This window comes from Poecile atricapillus, chromosome 6, assembly GCF_030490865.1.
Source record: "Poecile atricapillus isolate bPoeAtr1 chromosome 6, bPoeAtr1.hap1, whole genome shotgun sequence".
NCBI classification, from domain to species: Eukaryota; Metazoa; Chordata; class Aves; order Passeriformes; family Paridae; genus Poecile; species Poecile atricapillus.
The window spans coordinates 36,166,595-36,188,767 of NC_081254.1; the positions used below are offsets into that span (position 1 = coordinate 36,166,595).

A 22,173-nucleotide genomic window follows, 5' to 3' on the forward strand; every position below is an offset into this window, starting at 1 on the left:
TTGCACTCAGTGGTTGGAAGCAGGAGAATCCCAGGGTCCGGTGGGATTTGTCAGCTGGCAATCCCAAAGTGCTTCCAGTTGCAGCACAGTGTGCTGACCCATTTTAGCACAGATTCATTAATAATCCAAATAATTAATAGCCCTAATATCATGCTTGGAAGGGAAGCAATTCATCATTGTCTGAAGGATGGAAATTCCTCTTGGAAATTTGCAGTCAGCCTTGGAGGTGCTGCTACCGCCCAGCCCAAAATTATACAACTCAGTCCCTAAAAAGTCCTGGTGCTGGGAGAGCTGGGCTCTGCTCTGGGCTCTGACACTGAAGTTCTTTGTGACCCTGGGAAATTGTTGCCTTCCCTTTTCCCTGTCTGTAAAATGGGATGAACAAACTCGTGGATTTGTTCCCAAGTGGGATTCAGGCCTGGGGAAATGGTTCAGGGGCTGCTGTTGCAGGTGCTGCTTTGAGCATCTTCCCATCAAATGAGCTGATGCAGAGTGGAAACAACAACAAAAAATAACAATAGTTTGGGATATTGCTGCTGGATATTGCTGCTAATGGTGGGGTTTAGGATAATGTCACTGCAAATTGTCTGAAATATGAATATTCCAGTATTTCACAGCAAAGACTGTGGCCTGTACCTGCATGGACCCCATGGCATGGGAATTGCTTTTCCAGTGTTAAAACGAGTCCTTCAGGAATTTTTGATTTGGTTTTGCTTTTGTAACATGATGGTTTGAGATAGTCTTAAAATCTGCCAGCGTGATTTTGCCCAGGTGTGATCTTAGTGGGTTTTTTTCATTTGTAATATAAAATAAATCATGAAATACTTTGTCTAGCTTAGAGTGCTCCACCTCTGGAAGTGCTGCCTCATCCCTGGAAGTGTCCAAGGGCAGGTTGGAGCACCTTGGGAATAGTGGAAGCTGTCCCTGCCCATGGCAAGGGGTGGGACTGGAGTTTCCAGGTGGCAGTGCTGAATGAGAAACCCATTTTTTATGTGAAATTCAGGAGTTTGTGCAGCCATAAACCAATAAATTAACTGCAGAGCAGGGAAACCTGCAGCTCCGCTTCTCCAGCAGTTCTGCAGTAATTTTTATTATAAGACAATTATGATTGTTGTGACCTTCTGCCCCCTGCTTCTCCCTCTAATGAGTTTTCCTGGATTAGCAAAGCCTCATTAACTCAAGTGAGACTTTGGGAAATATGTAAATAAAAATTAGTTGTTTTGAAAACACTGTTTTATTGATCTGAGCAACATTTTTCTTTAGGTTCGTGCTGGAGCCCCTCCTGCCAAAAAAGATGCATTCTAGGTCACAAGATAAATTGGACAAGGATGACCTAGATAAAGATAAAAAGGAGAAGAAGAAGGAGAAGAGGAACAGCAAGCATCAAGAGATATTTGATAAAGAATTTAAATCTACTGATATTTCTCTGCAGCAGGCTGAAGCAGTGATCCTTTCAGAAACGGTAACTTTATTAGCAAGGAAAGCTTTATCTAATTCTGAGCCTGTTCTCTCTCTTTGGAAGTCAAAATGTTGATTTTTACCGTTTATTTCTTTTGTAGGCCAGAAATAACTCTGAGGGGATATACCACAGTGTTAATATACATGCTAATGAATCAAAAATACAGATTGGATTTACAGTGGGGAAAAGATCCTCTGAAAATCTTCACCCAAAGCTCTGTGTGACTATTTGATAAGGGAGCAGATGGCATAGCATAGCCAAAATAAATGCTGCCATCCCAGCAGCCTTTGGAATTGCTGGTTCCCAGTAGATTGGGATGGATTTGCCCATATTGCAGCTGCAGGACGGTGTTTGGTGGGATATTCCAAGGTCATTCCGTCGGCGCTTTGCGTGTCCTTGAAGGGCTGTTGGGAGCAGAAAATCCTGAGCGGTTCCTGTGTGTAAGGATATTAAAACCAGGGCATATCTCCTTTAAACCCTCTCTTCTTGGCTTACATTTAATTCACTGGAACTATCCTCAAGGCTTAGGTAACCCGAGAAGTTGGAGCTGGGAAATTGAAAGCAGGGATGTCTAAAGCTGGAGCAGGGAGAGCGTGAACTGACTGTGACCTCCAAATCTCTGCCTGGACACCTGTTTGGAGGCCAAGAGTTGAAAATTGCCTCCCAGAAATAAATGGAATGTTCTTTTCAAGATCTGTACAAGTACTTGTAGAGACAGCTTTGCACTCAGCAGAGTCTCATTGGTGCTGTGTCGTTGACATTGGATTCTGAAATGATTTCTCTCTCACCTGTGATGACTGGATCCTTTAATTCTTTCTGTTTGGTATTTATAGGAAGATGTTACTTAAATGTTGAGCCACACTTCCTTTGTTTTCTGGATTTTGCCCTCCTTTTCCACCCAGAGATGAGTTAATCTCTCCCATGTGTCTTGGGACATCCTGAAAAATCAGAGTTCTTGTGTTTGATGTGCCCAGTCAGAAACTCCAGTTAAATCCCATCTGGGGCTCTCAGGCCCAGATGAAACCCCTTTGAAACCAATGAGTTTTTCCATTGACTCCAGTAAACTTTGCATGAGCTTTGATTTGATTAAATGGAGGTTTCTGCTGCCAGAGCCAGCCAGGTCAGCATCATTTTGCACAGATTTCCACATCTCATGATTTTGCTGCCATGCATTTTGCTTTGCACCTTGCAGCAGTTGTGTTTTGACTGCTTGAGGGCTGGGATCACCATGGCAGGACTTCCACTGGCATCTCCCAAATCCCAGATGGACCAGCAGAGCTCGTGGGATGTCACAGAAGAAGCAAATTGTGTTTCAGGGCAGCTGAGCCACTTGGAGCAGGTGAGAGGCATCCAAGGATGCTGAGGAGCAGGCTCATGTCACTGCGAGGTCACTGTCAGCTCTCAGAGGTCTTGCACATTAGAAAAGCTTAGTTCTAACTGGAAAAATGCAAATTCCAGCTGAGAAGGAGGGCAAGATAAACCTCTCAGGGCATATTCCCATTTGGCATCCAAGGAGCAAAAATCAGCCAAGCCCAACATGGTTGGACTCCAGTTTTCCCAGCCTTCCCAGTCAGGAGCTTTCAGTGGCTGGCTGGTGTGAGCAATATTCCCCTGGTTGTGGAGAGGGAGGGAAATGAAATGTCAGAAGTGGTTACTTAGAGTTACTTTGAGCTTCTTCAAGTCCACAGATCAATAGTATGAAAAGGAGTTTGCTGCTGAGAGAAAAACTCTCCCTTTTCAGCCTGTGCAGAAGCCTTGATGAGCTCCAAGCCGACCGAGTCGATTTGGAACGTTTGGTGTGAGTGGGGTTCATTTTTAGGTGAAGCAGAAGAAACTCTTTGGAGATCAGTTTACACGAGTGCTTGCCCAATTCCCACTGCTGTCTTCTGGAATTTTGAACAGATAATATCAAGGAGGAGTTTAAAGATAAAATTTGTCTTATAATTTTTGTGTGCTGGAGGCATCCCCTGTTAATGATACGAAGGGAAATTTGGTAGGAATTCAGCTTTTCCAGTGTTCAGCATTTGTGGACAAGTTCCCTTTTTAAGCTGAAATTACTCCCAAAGCTCTTCACCACTGTGCTGTATGAAGAAAAAGATATTTTGCTTTTTCCTGCATTAAGAACTTGGAAGAAGAAAGTTTGCTGGATTAAAGATGGAGAGGGAAAAAATAAAGATTTTTTTTTTTTTAGAAAAAAAGTACAGATTTGACTAGAAATGGAAATTAAACTGTAAAAAGTTTCTAAAGTGACATTTAAGTAATTAATACTTCTAGTTACTAATTTTTTTATTAAAGATACTGGATTCATTCTGCTGAGAATTTTACAGCTCATTGTGCTGTCACTCATTCAATTAAAACCTTTCAGTTATTTGGTGAATTTTTTAACAGATTCTTAGTTCTGACTTCTGAAATATTTGGAGATTTTACAGCAGAAGACAAATTTCCAGAGAATATCAAGTGGGAGAAATGCCAGTGGCCATCCCCATGTCTGCAGAGCTCCTGCTGCTCTTCCCAACAATGATGTTGTCTGAAGAAATGGGATCTTCTTTTTTCCAATCAAATGAATCACCATGGAAGAACATGGGGAAATTCGAAAACCACAGAATTATTTAGTGGAGCTTTTAGATTTGCATGGAAAAGGAGCATTCAGAGGCTGTTTAATTGCATGGTTTAAATACTCTTCCCCAAATTTCACTGCACTCACCATGAATTTATTGACTGCTCAAACCCCAGGCCTTAATTACATAAAACAACAAAGATAAATGAAGCACTTGAGTATGTGAAGATGATCAGGAATATCTTCATCGTTTCCTAGAGATTTATTATCTCCTTTTAAGTATGACATCAACTTCTTTGCCATGAATTGTCCTTGTTAGTGCTTTGATCCCAGGAGCTGAGAGCACAGCCAGCTCTGAGGGCAGGAATTAACGGAGCACTGGGAGGCTGCTGCTGGAAATCACAAGAGGCTGAGTTTTATTGATCTGCTGGTGCCTAACATCGCTCACCATTGATCTGCCCTTCGTTACTCCAGGGAAAATTAGCCATGGCTTCATTATGGATCGGTGGCCTCCCAGGAGCTGATATTCCTCAGCAGATCTGGGATTTGTGTGGAGCTTTCAGAGGAGGCCCAAGATTGTCAATCACAGGAGAAGTTCACCTTTATTTCAGGAATTACAGCTGGGGTAACTTGGGGACCTGCCTCCAGCTGGTTTTTCTCTTGATGCTGGCGTGTTTCCCTCACCAATTAACGTGTTTCCCTTCATTCCTTTTTTGTAATTACCTGCCGCTGAAAAAGTAATTGCTTTGCTTGTCCATTTTACTAAAAATGTGCTTTAAAGGATGTGGAAAGCAGAAACCTTTGGAGTCTCCAGGATTTGATTTTTAGCATCAAAAAATTTCTTAGAGGTCACTCTGAGGTCTTGATGAGCTTTCCAAAACAAAAGGTCCATGCTTTTTGGTCATTCATTTGTTGTAGAAAGGTCTCACAGGCACAACCTTTGATGGAAAACCTTTTAGGGTTTGTTTTCTGAAAAGAAAATTTCAGATTTCTCCTTCCCAATGTACTTCATAAAAACCCAAACATTGGGAAATGACAAAATCCTTTGAAAAAGCCTGGATTGCTGCTGGCACTTTCTGTTTTGTCCCAGTGCAGCACCTTGGAGTAATTCCCCTTTTAACTTCAGGCTGCTGCTCCATTTTCTGGGATCTGTTTGAAATAAAAGCTTCATTTTTTTTCACTGTGATTTCTGTTACTGTGGGGGTGGTGAATGGGGAAATAAGTAGAGCTAAGAATTAAACTCAGTAAAAAGAATTGCCTTAACTAAAGCATGAGTTGCCCATCAGATTACAAATATCTTTTGAGGCTTCCTGATGGAAAATTTGAATGGATTATGAAGCAGCCAGAGGAAAAAAAAAAAAAAAAAAAGGAGATGTTTCAGTGAATTAAATATAATTAAATATAAGCACCAAGTCAGGAGCCACCAAGAAAGGGTTTCTGGACAGGTGATGTCTTCCTCAGAAGAGAGTTGAACCTGCAAATGATTAAAGAGAGAAATTTTAACAGGAAAGTAGATCTGAGTGAGAAAAAATAAAGATTTGGAGTGCTGTGTAATGTGGTGGGAGGCTCTAAAGTTCCTCAGGTGTTACTGAACAGGTGTTTGGGGAATTATCTCAGCAAAGCAGAGCGGGCTGCGAGGAGCTGGGATTCCCTGGGAGAAGGGGAGATCCTGGAGCTGGGAGTCAGCACTGCCCTGGTCTGTTGGGGGTCACAGCACGGCAGTTCCAGCTCTGACAGCCCTTTCTGGTCCCTCCTCACCCTGCTTGTGTCCCCCAGATCAGCCCCCTGAGGCCGCAGAGACCCAAGAGCCAGGTGCTGAGCGCCATGTCCAGCGAGCGGCGATTCTCCGTGTCCCCAGCACCGCCCAGCTCCCAGCTGACCCCTCCTCCCATCACCCCTCGGACCAAGCTGGCCTTCAGCATCCAGCCCAGTAAGTCTTTCCTGCCAAACAAATCACTTTTCTAGCCTGGAAATGTATTTTCCTGAGTGTTTCTTCACCCTCTGCTCTGAGTTTCGCCATCGCCGGGGTATTTCTTGCAGCAGGTATTACTCAACCTCTTACCTTTGCCAGCAAAAATTAATTCAGTAGTTTACAAAAGCAAGCAAAATCATTGCACTGAAACAGTTTCTTTTCAAGTAATCATTAACAATTAATTAGGTGTAGAGTAACAGTCAAAAATTCATGTTGTACTTGATCCCATATTGAGTGTTCTGGAGTATAAAGGCTTAAAAAGCGATATTTTTTTGTAATTGTACGTTAAAAAGCTTCTCTTTGATATGTTATGAGTACAAGCCAGGAGGGAAAATAAAGGTCAGGCTTTTTGAAGTAGTTTTTGTTTGACATTGACATCTATCACTCAGCTTTTCTGTAAAATATCATCTGTTTGCTTCAATCTGCAGCAAGTTCTGTTGCAGAGCTGGGTGGGATCCAGCACCTATTTCTTTCCCAGTGCACTTTCCCAAAACCTGTTTTTCAGAGTTTGCAGCTGACAGAGTGTGAAAAAAAGCAAAAATAAAAAAAATATCTTTTTGATACATGTACCCAAATCCTACTCCAGTGGTCAAGAGTTCAGTGTTAGTAAGGAGGAGAAGAGATGATCAGTCTTCAAAAAAAAAAACCTTGTTCCATCAAGGTCACTGCTTTATTTACTGGTTTTGGTATTTTAAAACTTTTTCTCTCAAATAGTCAGACAGCCAAAGCAAATATTTTGATTACAATGAACTCGTAACTCTCACCTTTCTTTACATTTTCATAGCCAAAAAATACCAGTATGCTAAAAACTGGGAATACAGAGAACTCGAGGATATATACTCCTGCAAAAGATATTTTAATTGGATTTTTCATTCATATGTGCATTTTATTAACACTTAATTTGATATATCTTTTAAAAAGATATCTGAAGTTGCCAGGTATTTCTGAGAATATTTTTGTGCTAGAGATTAGTGGGTGTTACATAAAATAAGATCAGCTTATTGCACCGGCCCAGGATCATTTCAGGAATTCCAGGGATAGAATTTTTTAGGAATTCCAAGGATAAAGAAGTTCCTTCAGAGCCCAAATTGGTTAAAAGCAGTTAATGGGTTGCTAAGCAATCCTGGCTGCCTGTTAGCTGGCAGTAAAATGTGATCATTAGGGTAAGATGGAAAAAGGGTCCCTTAACTGATCCTTCACCAGCTCCAAGATCTTCATGGACAGTGGCACATGTCCAGGGAGGAATAAATATTCAGAGCACACTCATCTGATGAACCACCTTGAATCATGAATTTCATTGAATAATGGGAGCACACCAGGAATTTGGGGTAATTATTTGTACAGTGACCATCTCAGGGGGGTTTAGTTCAGCTGAGGAAATGAAGAGATCTGCAGCAAATTCAGATTTCCTTGGGACAGCGCTGAGAATTCCTGAAACTTTTGTTCAATACCTGTTTCTGCTGCAGGGTAGGTATTCTCTGGATTTCACTGAGCTCTGGGAAAGATCAGAGACTTGGGAAATTGCTGTTTTCCAGGACAGAATTTGTCGTTGCACTGAACAGTTTCAGGATAAACGCAAAGGCGTCGCTCGTGGATTTTTTATGAGCTCTTCCCGTGGGTGGAATTGCTCTGCCCACATTTGCAGGGATTTATTGCTGCCTTCATCAGGATGAGGTTGGGAAGGTGCCATGGACAGGCTGCAGGGAATTCCAGCTGGAGCAGGAGCTGGGGGGTGTAGGGGAAGGGGGAGAAGCAGAGCAGGACACAACTGCATGGACAGCTGGGTTCCATCCAGGTGCTTCAAGCAGAGTTGTCTCCACACCTTTCCTCTCCAGCTCTGCTGAAAACATTCCTCAGATGTTTCCTGAAAACCTGCCTTTCCACGGATCTTCCAAGGGTTTGTTAAAAGAAACAAAGGATTTGGGTTATTCCTGGCAAAATGGGTCTCACCATCCTCATGGGAGTACCTCGGCTTAGGTGAAGTCAGAAGTTTTATCATGGAAGAAGTTAAATCTTGTTAGTTGAAAAAAATATCATATAGAATACAAATCTGAAGTGTTCAGGGTGGTTATATTTACTTTATTTTTGGGAAATTATGTGTTATTCCACTCAGTTTCCCAAGGAATGTCTACAAAGAGGCATAAAAACATGGGTTGTTTCTAGTAAATATGGAAAGGTTTCTCTTTCCAAAGCAGGATTCAAGGTTTTGCTAAAGCCCTAACTAAACACACGAAAGAAAATTCCATTTCCCAAACATTTCCCTGTATTATCCTAAACTGCATGGAAAAACCAACCAAAAAAATATCCAGACAGAAATAGATTTAGCTAAGATACAGATGTTTAGTAGAGGGGGAGATGTGAAGGATCTGTGCCAAGGAATTGTTTTGTGGCATTAAAGATCTCACATTCCTGAGTTGTTTAGAATGGTGAATTCATCCAGAATGTCCAGGGAAGTTCATTCCCAGCATCAGTCTTTAGTTACAAATGCACAGGGTGGTTTTCCAGCTGCAGTTTGATGTCATGAGCTGGGCAGAAGGAGAGGTCCAGAAAGGAAACTCTCAGGAATGTCTGGGGAATGGAAAACTCCTCTCTGTAGGAAGGGAAGGGTAAAAAACAGGAGCAGTGGAAAAAGCAAGGAGAAATTCAGGTCCTGGTGAACAAACATTTTTCAGCCTAATGGAGAGGAAGCCACTGAAAATGTGGAGTCCCAGGATGGAAAATAACCTTTTTTCAGTGTAGTCAAGAGTTCAGGTGGAAGGATGAGGAGTAAAATTACAGTTTTCAGTGACAAATCAATAGAAGCACCTTAGAGTTAAATCGTGTTGTGAGAAGCCATTTTAGAGAGCAATAAAATCACACTTTTAATAAAATACTGATATGAGCTTTGCAATAAAAACATCTGCATAAACAAGTTCTCTCTTGTTTCACAAATCACCCCAGTAAAATAAAATAGAAATCACCTTTTTCCTTTTCCCAAATAAAATTCCCTCATTTCTAAAAAAATCATTTCGGTTTCTTATCTGATAGAGATCTCAGTGGATTTTATTAAAATAGGTGAATTAAAATGACTGAATTACCCTGGAATACACCATGGGGGATTTCTCCCCAAAAACCTATGTATCACTCAGGCCTTAATAAACTTTATTGTCCCTCAGGCTATTTCCTCTCCAGCACATACCTGGGAGGATTTATCTGCTAAGAAAAGGGAATTTTCTACCCAGCAAACAGGAATAATAAATGTTTGGTACTTTCTCGTGCGTGATTTTATTTACTCAACAACTAATGGCTGCTCATTTGTTATAGTTACCTGGAGCCTGAAAGTTTTGGAGAGAGATGTACTTAATTCCAGGCTTTCATTTGTGCATTTTATTAACAGGGAGCTTTTATTTTACTGGGAGAAAGTCAATAAAAGGTAGCCAGATTATATTTTCTTCATGCACTTTGCAAAACTTTTATTGTGCTTCAATGTACAAGGCGAGCTTGAAGGTGGGAAAATGATCTTTTCTAAGGTGTGAATATTTTGGTGGGAAATAAGAAACAAAAATTATGTTTTATTAAAAAAGAGGGGGTTGTTCAAGTATTTTGAGGGCATTTGAAAGGGAGTCCAAGGCCAGGCTGGGCAGGGCTTGGAGCAGCCTGGGATAGGGGAAGGTGTCCCTGCCCATGGACTGGATGATCCATGAGGAGCCTTCCAACCCAAACCACGGTGGAAGTGCAGGATTGAGCTGCTGGCAGAGCTGACCCACGTTGGTTTTTGCAGATCTGGAGCTGAATGGGATGTCCAGCTCCGACAGCCCCGACGTTCCCCCTCCTCTGCCCCTCAAAGGAAGCACGGCCGACTACGGGAACCTCATGGAGAGCCAGGATTTGATCAGCCCCACCACGTCCCCCCCTGCCCACCAACGGGTGAGTCCCCAGGGAATGATCCCTCCTGCAGGTGTTTGTTCCCTGAGCCATCCCAGGGGAGCTGGGATCCTGCTCCTGCTCCCACAGCTGCTCCAGAGCGCTCCGCGGTGCCGGATCCGCCTGATGAAGGAAAGTTGGATTCAGGCTGGGGAATTTCAAGCCAGACGTCGTCAGGTTTGTTGGACAGGGAGCTTTAACCAACAGCAAATTGGATTTAAAGCCTTTCAGTCTTGTGTCATGAGAGGAAATAAAACATGAACCTGCCACCTTCCCTTCCTGGAGCTCCGCTCTGCCAGCGTTCAGTCACCACTCATTTATTTCCTTGAGGCAAACTCGTGTCCCCTTTGAGGCAGGGAGCTCAGAAACTCTTCATCACCAACAGGGTTTGCAGCTTTCTGAGGAAAATTCGCTTTTTCAGCTTTGTTTCCTGTAGCTGGAAGCTTTTAAAAATACCTTGGTCTTTTTCTTTAAAGCAGCACATTTGAGAAATGCCTTTTATTTTCTTAATGGGCAAAAAAATACATAAAAAGGGGTGTGGAGGGTTGATCCTGGCTGGTGCCCACCAAAGATGCTCCATCACTCCCCTCCTCAGCTGGGCAGGGAGAGAAAATGTAATGAAAGTCTCATGGGTTGAGATAAGGACAGGAGGGATCACTTCCCCCTTGCCCTCAAAGCAGGCTTGACTTTGGGAAATTAATTGAATTTATTACCAATCAAATCAGAGTAGAGCAGTGAGACCCCACAAGGTCACAAGTTTTCTTTGACTTTGAAATGTCCAATTTTGACTGAGCTGTTCTGTGGAAAACTTCCCAGCAGAACTGAGCCCTTTTTGTTTGCAGAGGTGTCATCCAGGATTCCTCTGGATTTCAACATCCCAGTGAAATTCTCCTGGGTAATTTGCTTTCCAGCAAATTTGATGGTGACAGCAAGCATTTGTAATCTCACCAGAGGAAGAGTCAGGCAGGAGTTTGGTTTGACTCTGGGGATAGTTGTGTTTAACAGAGATTGTCCCAGTGCACAACTCCAGCTTTTCCATGGTTGAATTTGTGCTTTTGTTGTTGCAGGAATTGACTTTTTTTGAATTGTTTCACCATTTCAGGCTGAATGGTAAAAAAAACCCAAACAACCAATATAGAAGTGACTTGAGGAGTGTGGACAGAGATATTCAAAACACCATGTTTTACCCTTTGTTTGCATATACTGAAAAATTCTCTATTCCCATCCTCTCTTCCATAGTTACTCCCCATGGCTGGATCATTTTAGTCAATATTTTCACTTTTCCTCTCATTTCCATCAAACTTTACTGCACTTCTAACCTTATAACCCATTTCCCCAGCTTCTGTCTCAGGGGCCAGCTCTCATTTGTCCTGAATACAGACCTCTAAGTGGAAAATTACAGAATGTACAGCAGGGCTGCCAGGAGCTTTGTCTAAGGAATCTATCTTCAGGAAGAAAGCTGAGAAATTCACATTAGGATTCCCATTTCTTCAACTCCTTCCTGCATAAACTCCAGAGTAGTAAATTTGTTTTGTGTGATGTGCTAGAAGGTTTAGGCTGTGGTACTAGCTCAGGATTGCTAAGATGAGTTCAGTTTTTAGCTAAAAAGTGTTAAACAATGATAAGAAATAAAATCTTGCCAGTCAGGGTTTTTTTTTTCCTGACCAGTGAGGCTTTTGGAAGGGGTTTCCACTCTGGGGATCGATGTTTTTAGTGATTTTACAACTCCCAGGTGCCATGGGGCTGTGGTTTTGGGAGCCCAGACCCAGAGATCACTCAGCCTGATTTGCTCTGTACCTCCTGTACCTGCCACAAGCAGCGTTTCCACATCATTAAATGGGAGTTCATAAAAATAGTACCAATATGCTCCCGTGGTTCTTTGCAAAGTTTTATTCAGTTCTTAATATTTTTGCTCTTTTCAGTCTTGATTGCTCAGGCTCCTCTCATATTTTTTTTGCTACACTTTGTAGGAACAGATGCCATTTTTTAACATCTGGTGTTGAAGGGCATCAGGATTTCATAGCTAAGAAATGCAATCAGATACAGGCTACATCTTCTTATCTAACAGCCCAAAATTTTCTTCAGCATCTGTGTTTTTATAAGCTTTCCAAGACCATGGAATGTGGTTTCAAAGCCTGGCAGAAGGATCTAAAGCAGATGTGTCCCAGTGCCACCTGTCATGTGCAGGAGTGGGACTCGCTGATCCTTCCGGGTCCCCTCCAGCTCAGCAGATTCTGTGATTCTGTATTGGGTATAGAATTGATTTGGGAGAAGGTTTCTAATCTTGTAACAATCACTCTGTGCCTTTATTTCATCAGGCTGGTAGGAAGGAAGCTTTTAAAGAACATCAAGAAAATGAGTAGTGCTGGACATGAAAGATCAGATGGGTAAATTCTCATTGCTGCCGTGATTAAATCCCACTCCATGGTTTTAATGACTTACGTTTCGTGGGTCATAGAGCTCCATAATTCATAACTGGATAATTCTCTGCCTGGTAAACTGATCATCTTTTAAATTACACTGCTGTTGTATCAGTGAAGAAAAATCAGTAAAACCTATTAGAGATAAGATTATCTGAGTAGCTTTTAAACTGGAAATATCTCCTCGTGTGAGGAATGATTGTGTTTTTCACTCCAGTTGTCTTGCAGTGGGTTATGAAAGGCAGGAAAAGTGCTGTAGTGAACTCAAAAGGAGGCAGCCAGAGAAGGATCAGATGCTCCAAGTCAAACTGCAGGCAGTAATGTCATTTATGAGACAGCAATCTCAGATATTCAGAGTCCAGTGTTACCTTGGTCTACCTGAACTCTTTAATCCTGGTGGTCACCTCATGATCATTTCCTGATTGTCCCTTCCTCCTCGTTAACTCTGAGACCCTTGTAGATATTTTCTTGCTCCTTGTGATTTATTCTGCTAAAAATGTCCTTAATAATATATGGGAACATTAAAAAAAAAAAAAAAAAGAAATCTACGACTCCTGCAAGGATTATTATTACATCAAGGGATTCCTTTAGGCACTTATCATTCTTTATGGGTTCATCCTCACCCTTGCATACAAATCAACCTCCTGCTTAGTATTCAGAGCAGGCAGGGAGCTCAAAGAAAATAGACAAAGGAGCACTTGGGTTGCTAATATTGGCTATAACACTTCCTAAGCACGGGATAATGGTTGGGATGGGAACATCTCCATCAATCCAGCACAGGTGGAACGTGGGGATGGCTGAAGCCTGCGAGGAGCAGAACAGTCTTGGCTTGACTCTGTTGTATGGGGATTATTCTGGTTGCTTATTGGGATGTAACAGGGTGATATATTCACATCTAACACACAGAAGGCACAACCCAGGGGGATTTTTATGTGTTGCAATGCAGGTGCTGCAATGCTGGGAGTTGTCTCTTCTGTCAGCTGCAGTGAGCAAAATCTGACCTTAAAGGCTTCAGCAAATGCGTTTTCCTCGTGTGGACAGGGACAAAGAGGCTGGAAATGCAGCTGGAACTATGGAGGAGCAGGGAATTAGGGAGCACAACTTAAAGGGTTGCAATAGTAGCTCCTCTCTGATCTCTGCTGTCGGTGACAGGAACAGCACCCAGGAACGGCTGGAGCTGTGTCAGGGAGGTTTGGTTGGATATCAGGGAAAGGTTCCTCATCCAGAGGTGCTGGCACTGCCCAGGCTCCCAGGGAATGGGCACTGAGGCTGCCAGAGCTCCAGGAGCCTTTGGACAGTGTGCCCAGGAGAAAAAATGAATTAAAATACAGGGTTTATTTGCCATCTGATCATTATTTTTACCTGCTGGGGATGGGAAACCTTGCAAACCCTTCCTCCTGTGCCAGTCCCTCACTCTTTGGTGGGTTGTTGCTGAGTGAAGAGTTTCTGAAAAATCAATTTACTTTTTAATAAATCTCCAAGTCAATGGACTGCCACTGCTTTTTTACAGGATTTGGAGGGAGATGTGTGTTCTCCTGCTCTCTGCCCAGACATGTGATGTGTCCCTTGGTTTCACTGAGGGAGTGGCCGTGTCCTGCTCTCCACACGGGATCTGGCTGTGGCTTGGGCCATGCTGGTGTGCTGGTTTATCTCTCTTGCAGGACCTGGGCCTTCAGGGAGGAATACAGGGTCAGTCTGGGGTCTAAAGCTCGTTCTGAGTGTTCTGCTGATCACTCCTGAGGTGTTTGTGCACGGACTGGAACGGGGAAGCAGCGCTGGGGAAATGGAGTTAGCATCCAGTGTGGGAGAAATCCTGATGGTGTCCACTTGGAGAAATGGGGTTCCAGAGAGGGAAGGTGGCCTGAGCTGTGCTCCGGGAGAGCTGTCACACTCCAGGAGCCAGGTCCTCCCTGCATGAGGGGTGCAGACCCCTGTCAGGTCCAGCTCTGCCCTCATCCACTGCTGCTGTCCCCCACAGGAGCTTCCCCCCAGGCCTGACAGAAATCATTGGGAAAGTCACAGAATCATCAAACAGTTTGGGTGGGAAGGAACCTTAAATCCCATCCATTCCCAGCCCCTGCCATGGCAGGGACACCTTCCCCTGTCCCAGCTGCTCCAGCCCCAATGCCCAGCCTGGCCTTGGGCACTGCCAGGGATCCAGGGGCAGCCCCAGCTGCTCTGGGCACCTGTGCCAGGGCCTGCCCACCCTGCCAGGAACAATTCCTACCCCAAAATCCCTTCTAAATCCACCCATTATCAGCTTAAAGCCATTCCCTGTGTCCTGTCCCTCCATCCCTTGTCCCCAGTCCCTCTCCAGCTCTCCTGGAGCCCCTTCAGGCCCTGCAAGGGGCTCTGAGGTGTCCCTGGAACTTCTCCAGGTGAGCTCCCCCAGCTCTCCCAGCCTGGCTCCAGAGCAGAGGTGTCCCTTGGATCTGGGATAGTGACCCAGAGCAATTCCACATTGCCCATTTTGAGGCGTTTTTCCCGTTGGCCTGTGTGGGGCTGAGGGCTGGGAACACCCCGAGTGCACCAGAAAAACCCTTCAAACCCCTCTCCCTGATCCCAGGCCGCCCCAGCAAGGGCAGGGAACGGCTGTGCCACAGAGTCAAATGAAACTTTAATAGATGATGGATGAACCAGGGGCTAAACAGTCATTTCACATCAGTTACCTGCTGGATTTTGCACAGAACTTTGCTCCCTGGGTCAAAGAGTCAATTAGCTTAAACTGTCTGTAATTTGGCTGCCATTAGTGGAGTCGGGCTCTTCTCCCCGCCGGCTCTTCCAGAAGGGGAGACTCACTGTGCCACAGCCTCCCACTGCAATGTTATTTTTCCATTGCAGATACGAAATAGCCACGTTGTTGTCAGGCATCTCAGCTGAAGGAACAAGTCAGTGAAAGCATTTTCACAGTCCTGGGTGCCTGATGGTCTATTTACATCCCATTTCTGCTGCTCCTGACCTAATTAGATCCCTTAATCCTTCCAACCAAAGTGCTTCTCGCTGGATCTCCAGAGCGTGTCCTCTCCATGACCAAGGAATTTCAAAGACAAAGAGTTCCTTGCACAGGAAGGAATCTCGTGCAGTGCCACATGTTTTGAAGAATCAAATTTTGTTTGATTTTTTTTTTTTTTTGGTAGTTGTTTCTTTTAACAGCATTCTCCGAACGAAAAGCAACTCATCTCTCATTTTGCTGCTTCAGAGTAGCATAAAAAAAAAAACCAAAACCCAATGCATTTTCTCATCTTCTGTAATTGATTTTTACTACATCCCAAACACGCCTGGTGTAGTGCAGTTTATATCTCTCTGTAAGAGAACACAGACAAATGTTTTTAAACTTGATTCTTTTCTGTATCAGGGAAGGAAAAAAAAACAAAGAACAGCAAACAAATGGGAGCAATTTCATGTCTGAAGCAGAAGGAACAGATTGTTTCTGTGTTGCAGATGAGCCTTTTACATAAGGTTTCTGCTTCCCCTGAGGTACCCCTGAGTCAAGGATTCTGCCCAAAATAGGTTGGGATGTGAGGCAGCAGCCTCTGTCAGTTTGTCAGGAAGGAAAGGGAAGAGTCAGGTTCACAATTAACCACTGAGATGTAAACACAAACTCGGCAAAGAGAGTCTTAATTAAATACAAAATCAAGGCAAACTCTATTTTTATTGCAAAGTTTCTAAGGGGAAGTGCAGCATAACGAACTTCATAAACCTGATAATGATTTTTGTGAGTGTGGTGTTAAAGGGAGGGAGGAAATGTGGTTGAATTTCTTCTGTCCTGGGATAAAAGGAAGGATGGATCAGCCCTGGGAGTGATGGTTTGGAGATGCCCCAGCTCCATAATGGAATGTTTTGTCTTGCAAAATTCCCAACAACGTCGCCCCGACCAGCATTACACATCCTACTTAATATATTCATTGGGAGCTTATTATATAAATGAACATGTGCTAAATTTATCTGACTTTCTAATGGAAATTGTAAATTCAATTATAATAATTATCTACCTATCTCTGCTATTTCTTTCTGCCTAATTTGCTTGCAGAATCTGAGCTCGGGTAGGTTTTGAGCTTGTTATTTATAGCATATATATTTAGCTTCTTCTCATTGTATTTGCATTGTCTCTGCTTTTCAGAACCAGGTTTTCAGGGCTGATTTGATTGTTCTCTGATCAATATGAAGGGGCTCATTTGGTTGAGAAATGCCTTTGATCTAATTGAATTGAGAATTATTGCCAATAGAGTGTTATTTAAATTCAAAATGGATTTGCACAAATGATGCTATCAGCAGAGTTGGTTTTGTTTTTTTTTTTTCCTGGTGATGAATATGAAGTTAAAGAGAGCAGAGCAGAGAGGGAAGTTTTATATTTTGTTCTGTTTTAGAGGGGCACGTGGTTTATGGAGTTAGAAAGGAATGTCAGCTCCATGAGATGTTGGATGTTCTGCAGAACACCAGCATTTCCCAGAGCTTTCCCAGAGCCCTTGCCTGCATACAGGACTGTAATTAAGCAAGTTTTCAAAGGTTTTGGAATCTTCAGATCACAACTGACTCCTATCCAGGTGCCTTAGCAGGAATTCAGGAGTTAACACCCCAAGTTAAGAAAGGGATTTGCTCAGGTACAAGGAAGTCTTGGGAGGAATGAGGAAAGGTGTAAAATGGATTGAAAAGTGGTTCTGTCCAGGTAGGATACAGGAAAGAGATTCCAGCAAAAATCCAGCCTGCCTGGCTCAGTTTGTATTCCTAGCTTTCTCCTTAGTCTGTGATCAGTAAAACTGTCTGGTGAAATCTCAGATTTGTAACTCTGTCCTGCTTGGGAGAGCCTGTTTAGTTACCTTAAGGTTGTTTTTCTTCTGCTCTTACTCATCTCTGAAAACTCGCAGCCATGAGATTGCAGGAGCATCAGGAGCTGCTCTGAGCAGAGGAGGGACTGAGGTGTCCTGGCATCACCCTGAACCTCTCTTCTTTTTGGGACAGGATCCTTGGACAGCTTTGAAAAGGAGCAGTTTTGGTCCTGTGCACTTCCATGGGGATTCTCGGTTGTTCAAGCACCAGGATCTTCCTGATCCTGACAAACCATCAGGAATTTCATCCAGCACTGGGGCACTGCAGGTGCTTGGGCTGTTCTTGCAGAGGTGACCAAGGAATTTGGCTGTGCCTGTGTGGAGCCAGCAGCTGGTGCTGGGCTGGGTGAGGCAGGACAGGAACAAACAACTGGAAAAGCATCATTGGGCTTGGAGGAAAACAAAAGGCTCTGACTGGAGAGTGGGGGAGAATCTTAGGGAAAAACAAAGCCAGAGCAGCGTTGATGAGCTGTGACACTGCAGCACAGCCTCTGGGAAACCTGGGCTGCCTGCACAGCCAAAATGCTGGGAAAACCTGGCTGCAAAGTGCAGTGTTCTCCAGCTCTTCCTGCAACACATTTTATCATTGGTATGTTTCAACATTAGGGAAAAAAAAAAAAAAAAAAGTCTTAATTTCCATAATGGCTTTTTTGATTTGTCCAATTAGCTGGTGATTCTAAGTGGGGATGCTCTTCTGTTGTGAGATATGTAAAGCGATTTAAAATGCTTATATTTGAACGTTCTGGATTTCTGTTTGGAATATTTTAATTATAACTGTGTGTGTAATAGTAAACTGTGAGTTACTTATCTCTCAAAATGATTTTCAATTGTTCCTGTTTTGGTTTTGTGTTTAAATATTTCTGTTCTAACTGCAAAATCCAAAACATAATGGAAAAGCAATGAAGCCATTGCTTCAGCTTGGTTTTTAAGCTCTGTGTGCCTAGAGGCTGAGGACAATCGATACAGACCAAGAAATCAATATCCTATCATGATACAAAGTGGGGAATTATAAACTTCTCCAGTGCTTTCAAAAGATTTTTCCTGAAATATTGAGCTAATTAATCCTGAACCCTTCAGATTTTTATTTTTTTTTTCACTATCAAAAGTAAAAGTTATATTTAAAAGTAAAGGCTGAGAGCATTCTCTGTTCACAGCAAATTCTGCAGGGAGAGGTTTTTGTGAGCCACAGGGCTCCAGACATTCCTGCTGCCTCTTGCACTTAGAGATGACAGAGAAACGTTCCAGAATTGCATTCATTGCTAACATGATCTGCCCAAATTGGTTTTTTCCAGCACCTGCCTCCTCCTCTCCCCAGCAAGACCCCGCCGCCGCCGCCTCCCAAGACGACGCGGAAGCAAACGTCTGTTGACTCTGGGATTGTCCAGTGAAGAAGGAAGCGGGTTTTTTTCCAAAGATAAAGCTGTAACAATTCATTTCCCTAAGTATTTTATGGTCTATAATGTTTACCTCATTCAGGTGTGCAGTATCTAACATTTAGTGCAATGATAACTCTGTAAGAAATCCATTTCTCGCCATGTGTCGGACCCAACACTACATCCCCCTGTTTTTGGGGTTATTCCCTCCCATAACTTGAATGAAATCTGGATTTCTACTTGAGACTGGGAACTCTTTCAACTGTCAGAACCTTCTTCCTAAACCTTCTCCCTGCTTCTGGATAACGCCAGGCACAGAGCTAAACGTGGAGATCAAAATGAGAGCTGGAAATTTTGTACCTAAAGATTTTGGGTACTTCTGGAGTTTCAAATGAGCAGAGTTTTTGTACCTAATCTCAGTGTATATAGGAATCAATGACAATATTCTCATGGACTTCAGGGCTAGAGGAGGTTTCCCAGTGAGGTGAAGCTGCTGTAGGATTTCTCTGAATAACAGGGATTTTAGCCCAGGGTTAAAAATCAGACGCCACTGATTTGTAAAATGGGTTTGTGTTACAAATAACCTGATTGCAATGAGCAAAGTGGAGACTTGGGGCTGTCTTGGCCACAGTGACCACAATCAAAAGTCTAAAACCTCTGGTGAGAGGAGGAAAAGTGCCAGCAAAACCTCTCCTCTGACCATGAGGCTGCTCAGGGAGTTTGTAAGGTCCCCTGGGAAAATGTTTTTGCAGGTGCTGGGGTCCATCAGTGCTGGTCCCTTTTTAAACATCACCTCCCAAGGGCACAGGAGCAGCAATTCCAAATGTTGGAAGTCAAGCAGGCCAGTCAAGAGCTGAACAGGGATCTCCTCTTGGATATCAGGTGGAAAAGGAAGGTGTGTGCCAATGGAAGCAAGGTCAGGGGGCATGGGAACAACACAGAGGTGCTGCTCCCCATTAGAGGAAGAAAATTTGTGTGGTCAAAGCTCAGCTGGAGTTGGAGCTGCCAGAACTGTGGGGGACAAGAAAAGTGTTTTTTTTCAAATGTATCAATGGCAAAAGGCAGTGTAGAAATATCTTTAGCCCTTTCTAGGATGGGGATGGGCACCTCACAAACAGGGACAGGGACAAGGCAGAGGTGTTGAACACATTTAACACACTTTGTCTCCAACGTGGGTCACAGACCAAGAGGGTCCCAGTGCCCTGACAATGATCAGCTCCCAATCAGCCTGAAACCGCAGATCTGGAGCTGAATCCCTGCAAATCCTGATGGGATTTATCCAAGAATCCTCAAAGAGCTGCTGATGTCATCATAAAACCCCTCCTGGTGATTTTTGAGCAGTCTGGGGAAATCCAGAGGGGTCCCAGCTGACTGGAAGCTGGGGAACGTTATCCTGATTTTCAAGAAGGGCACGAAGGAGGACCCTGGGAACTACAGGCCCAGTAAAATCATGGAAAAGGATGTTCTGGGAGGTTCTGGAAAACACCTGGAGGACAATGCAGCCATGGGTCACAGCCAGCACGGCTCCCTGAGGGGAAGGTCCTGCCCGTGGAACCCAATTTCCTTCTACAGCAGGTTGAGCCAGCTGGCTGACCCAGGAAAGCCAGGAGATGGAATCTTTTTGGACTTCTGCAAAGCTTTTGATGCTGTCTCCCACTGGAACCTACAGGACAAAATGTCCATCCTACAGCTGGAGAAACACATGATGGGATGGGTGAGCAGCTGGCTCAGGGGTCGGGCACAAAGGGTAACAGTGACTGGGGTGACACCAGGCTGGCAGCAGTCACAATATAAAAAACACATTAAATTCCCAGAGAGTGTCCAGAGGAGCCATGAGGATGGGGAAGGGCCTTGAGGAGAAGCCGTGTGAGGAGCGGCTGAGGGCACTTGGAATGTCCAGCTGGAGGAGAGGACACTGAGGGGAGACCTCAGCATCCTCCTGAGGGAAAGGCAGGGGCAGGAACTGAACTCTTCATTGTCACAACCAGGGACAGGAGCCAGGGAACGGCTGGAGCTGGGCCAGGGAGGGTTTGGTTGGATTTCAGGATTCTCCCCCAGAGGGGGCTGGCACTGCCCAGGCTCTCAGGGAATGGTTACTGAGGCTCCAGAGCTCCAGGAGTTTGGACACCCAGGGATGGCCAGGTGGGATTGTTGAGGGGGAGCTGGAGTGGATCATCCCTGAGGGTCCCTCCCAGCTCAGGATAATCTGTGATTAATGAGCTTCGTTAAATCAGTCCCTGGGGATCACCCACTGCCATTTTCCTTCAGTTGGATCTTCTGGGTGTCCATGAGGGGGAAAACGAGGAAGCCTTGGAGCTGCCAAGGGCATGGGAGAGAAACCAGTGAGCAGGGAGGAGACTCCTGCTCATTCTGAACCTAAATGTTGAGTACAGAAACGGGAAGAGCTTTTTCCTTTCTTTATTGTGTAATATTTCATGTTGGATTAGGATGAACTGAACAGAATCACTTTGTCCTTGTGCCATCATTCTGTACAGTGTTTGTATATATGATGGTTTTTAGAATGTTTTAATTTTTATGGTGCCTGCTTTTCACGTCATGATGAATTAATGTGCCTGCAAAGAATGCTTTATGTATTCTTAATTTCCTAATTGCTGAAAGTGTAAAGAAAAAACAAAAAGCTTTTGTTTTCCAGATATTAAGCTCTGAGAAATATCAGACTGATGGGATGGGGTTTTGGGAGGGAGGAAGGAAACTAACTTTATATTCTAGTGGGTTTTTTTATTGTCATCACACTTCGTTTTGTTTTTTTTTTTTTTTATTATCTACATCTTTTTACTCTTACAGTAGATTGTTTTTAAATATACCACTGACTCAAAAAAAATAAACTATTATTTTAAAAGCTTGTCTAAGAAAATGAATACATTCTTCCCTGGGGGTTTTTGATCCTCTCTGCAGAATTTTGGGAGCTGCTGCATTGTGTACAGGGCTGTGTATACACTTTATTTTTTTCAGGACAGTTTAGGAGAGGAACTCATGAGAAAACTGAAATCTTTTATTGTGCTGTTGTGGTTGTCCCTGCAGGTTGGAGCTAAAACACACATCAGCACTAAGAACATCCATCCCTGTGTGCTGTCCATGCCCAGAATGATGGCTTGGATATCTCTAAGTGAATGTTTCAGAAAACAGATGAGTTTTCTGTAACATTTTCCACCTCAGGTACCTGCTACACAATGCAAGTTCCGAGCAGAAGTGACTTTACACAGCAGTAAAACAACACTGTTGTTACAAAGGCAGAAAAATTGCCCTTCTCATAAAAAGTGGCTCCCGTGGTCAATTACATATTCTCGTTTTTTTGCCTCAAACCACGGTGTCACTTTGGATCAAACAAACACACTTTTCCTTGCCATAAAATCAGCTCCCAGAGCGTCTCAGGATTTACTGCTGGATCTCATCCTGCAATTCCCTCTTTGTTTTGTTCATATAATCTCTGCTCAAGAGGAGCAGGCAGGGAAGGATTCTTGGCTGCAGTCAATCAGATATCCGTAGTCAATCAATAATGTATTACAACTTTAATTCTCTAAGTCTTGTATTTAATTGAGGATTGCTTTAGAGGCTGCTCTTGCTGCTGCCAGGGAGTTCTTGCTGGGATGCTGGGTGAGTTCTTTTCTCTTCCATTTGCTTCCTAAAGGATGGGAAGAGCTT

At 43.6% G+C, this 22,173-nt stretch overlaps 1 protein-coding gene across 5 annotated transcripts in view; it reads left to right on the forward strand.

Moving 5' to 3' along the window:
• Positions 1 to 21,346, forward strand: part of DOCK1 (dedicator of cytokinesis 1) — a 266,167-nt gene extending 244,821 nt beyond the window's left edge. For 4 of the 5 annotated variants that reach the window (XM_058841868.1, XM_058841867.1, XM_058841866.1 and 1 more), the window contains exons 49-52: positions 1,264 to 1,462; positions 5,793 to 5,946; positions 9,749 to 9,894; positions 18,430 to 21,346. In XM_058841868.1, the coding sequence (XP_058697851.1) occupies positions 1,264 to 1,462; positions 5,793 to 5,946; positions 9,749 to 9,894; positions 18,430 to 18,525 (595 nt within the window). In that variant the 3' untranslated portion in view covers positions 18,526 to 21,346. Of the gene's footprint in view, positions 1 to 1,263; positions 1,463 to 5,792; positions 5,947 to 9,748; positions 9,895 to 12,649; positions 12,923 to 18,429 lie in introns of those variants that run through there. The other variant, XM_058841871.1, reaches the window with a different exon arrangement.
• Positions 21,347 to 22,173: the final 827 nt, after the last annotated feature.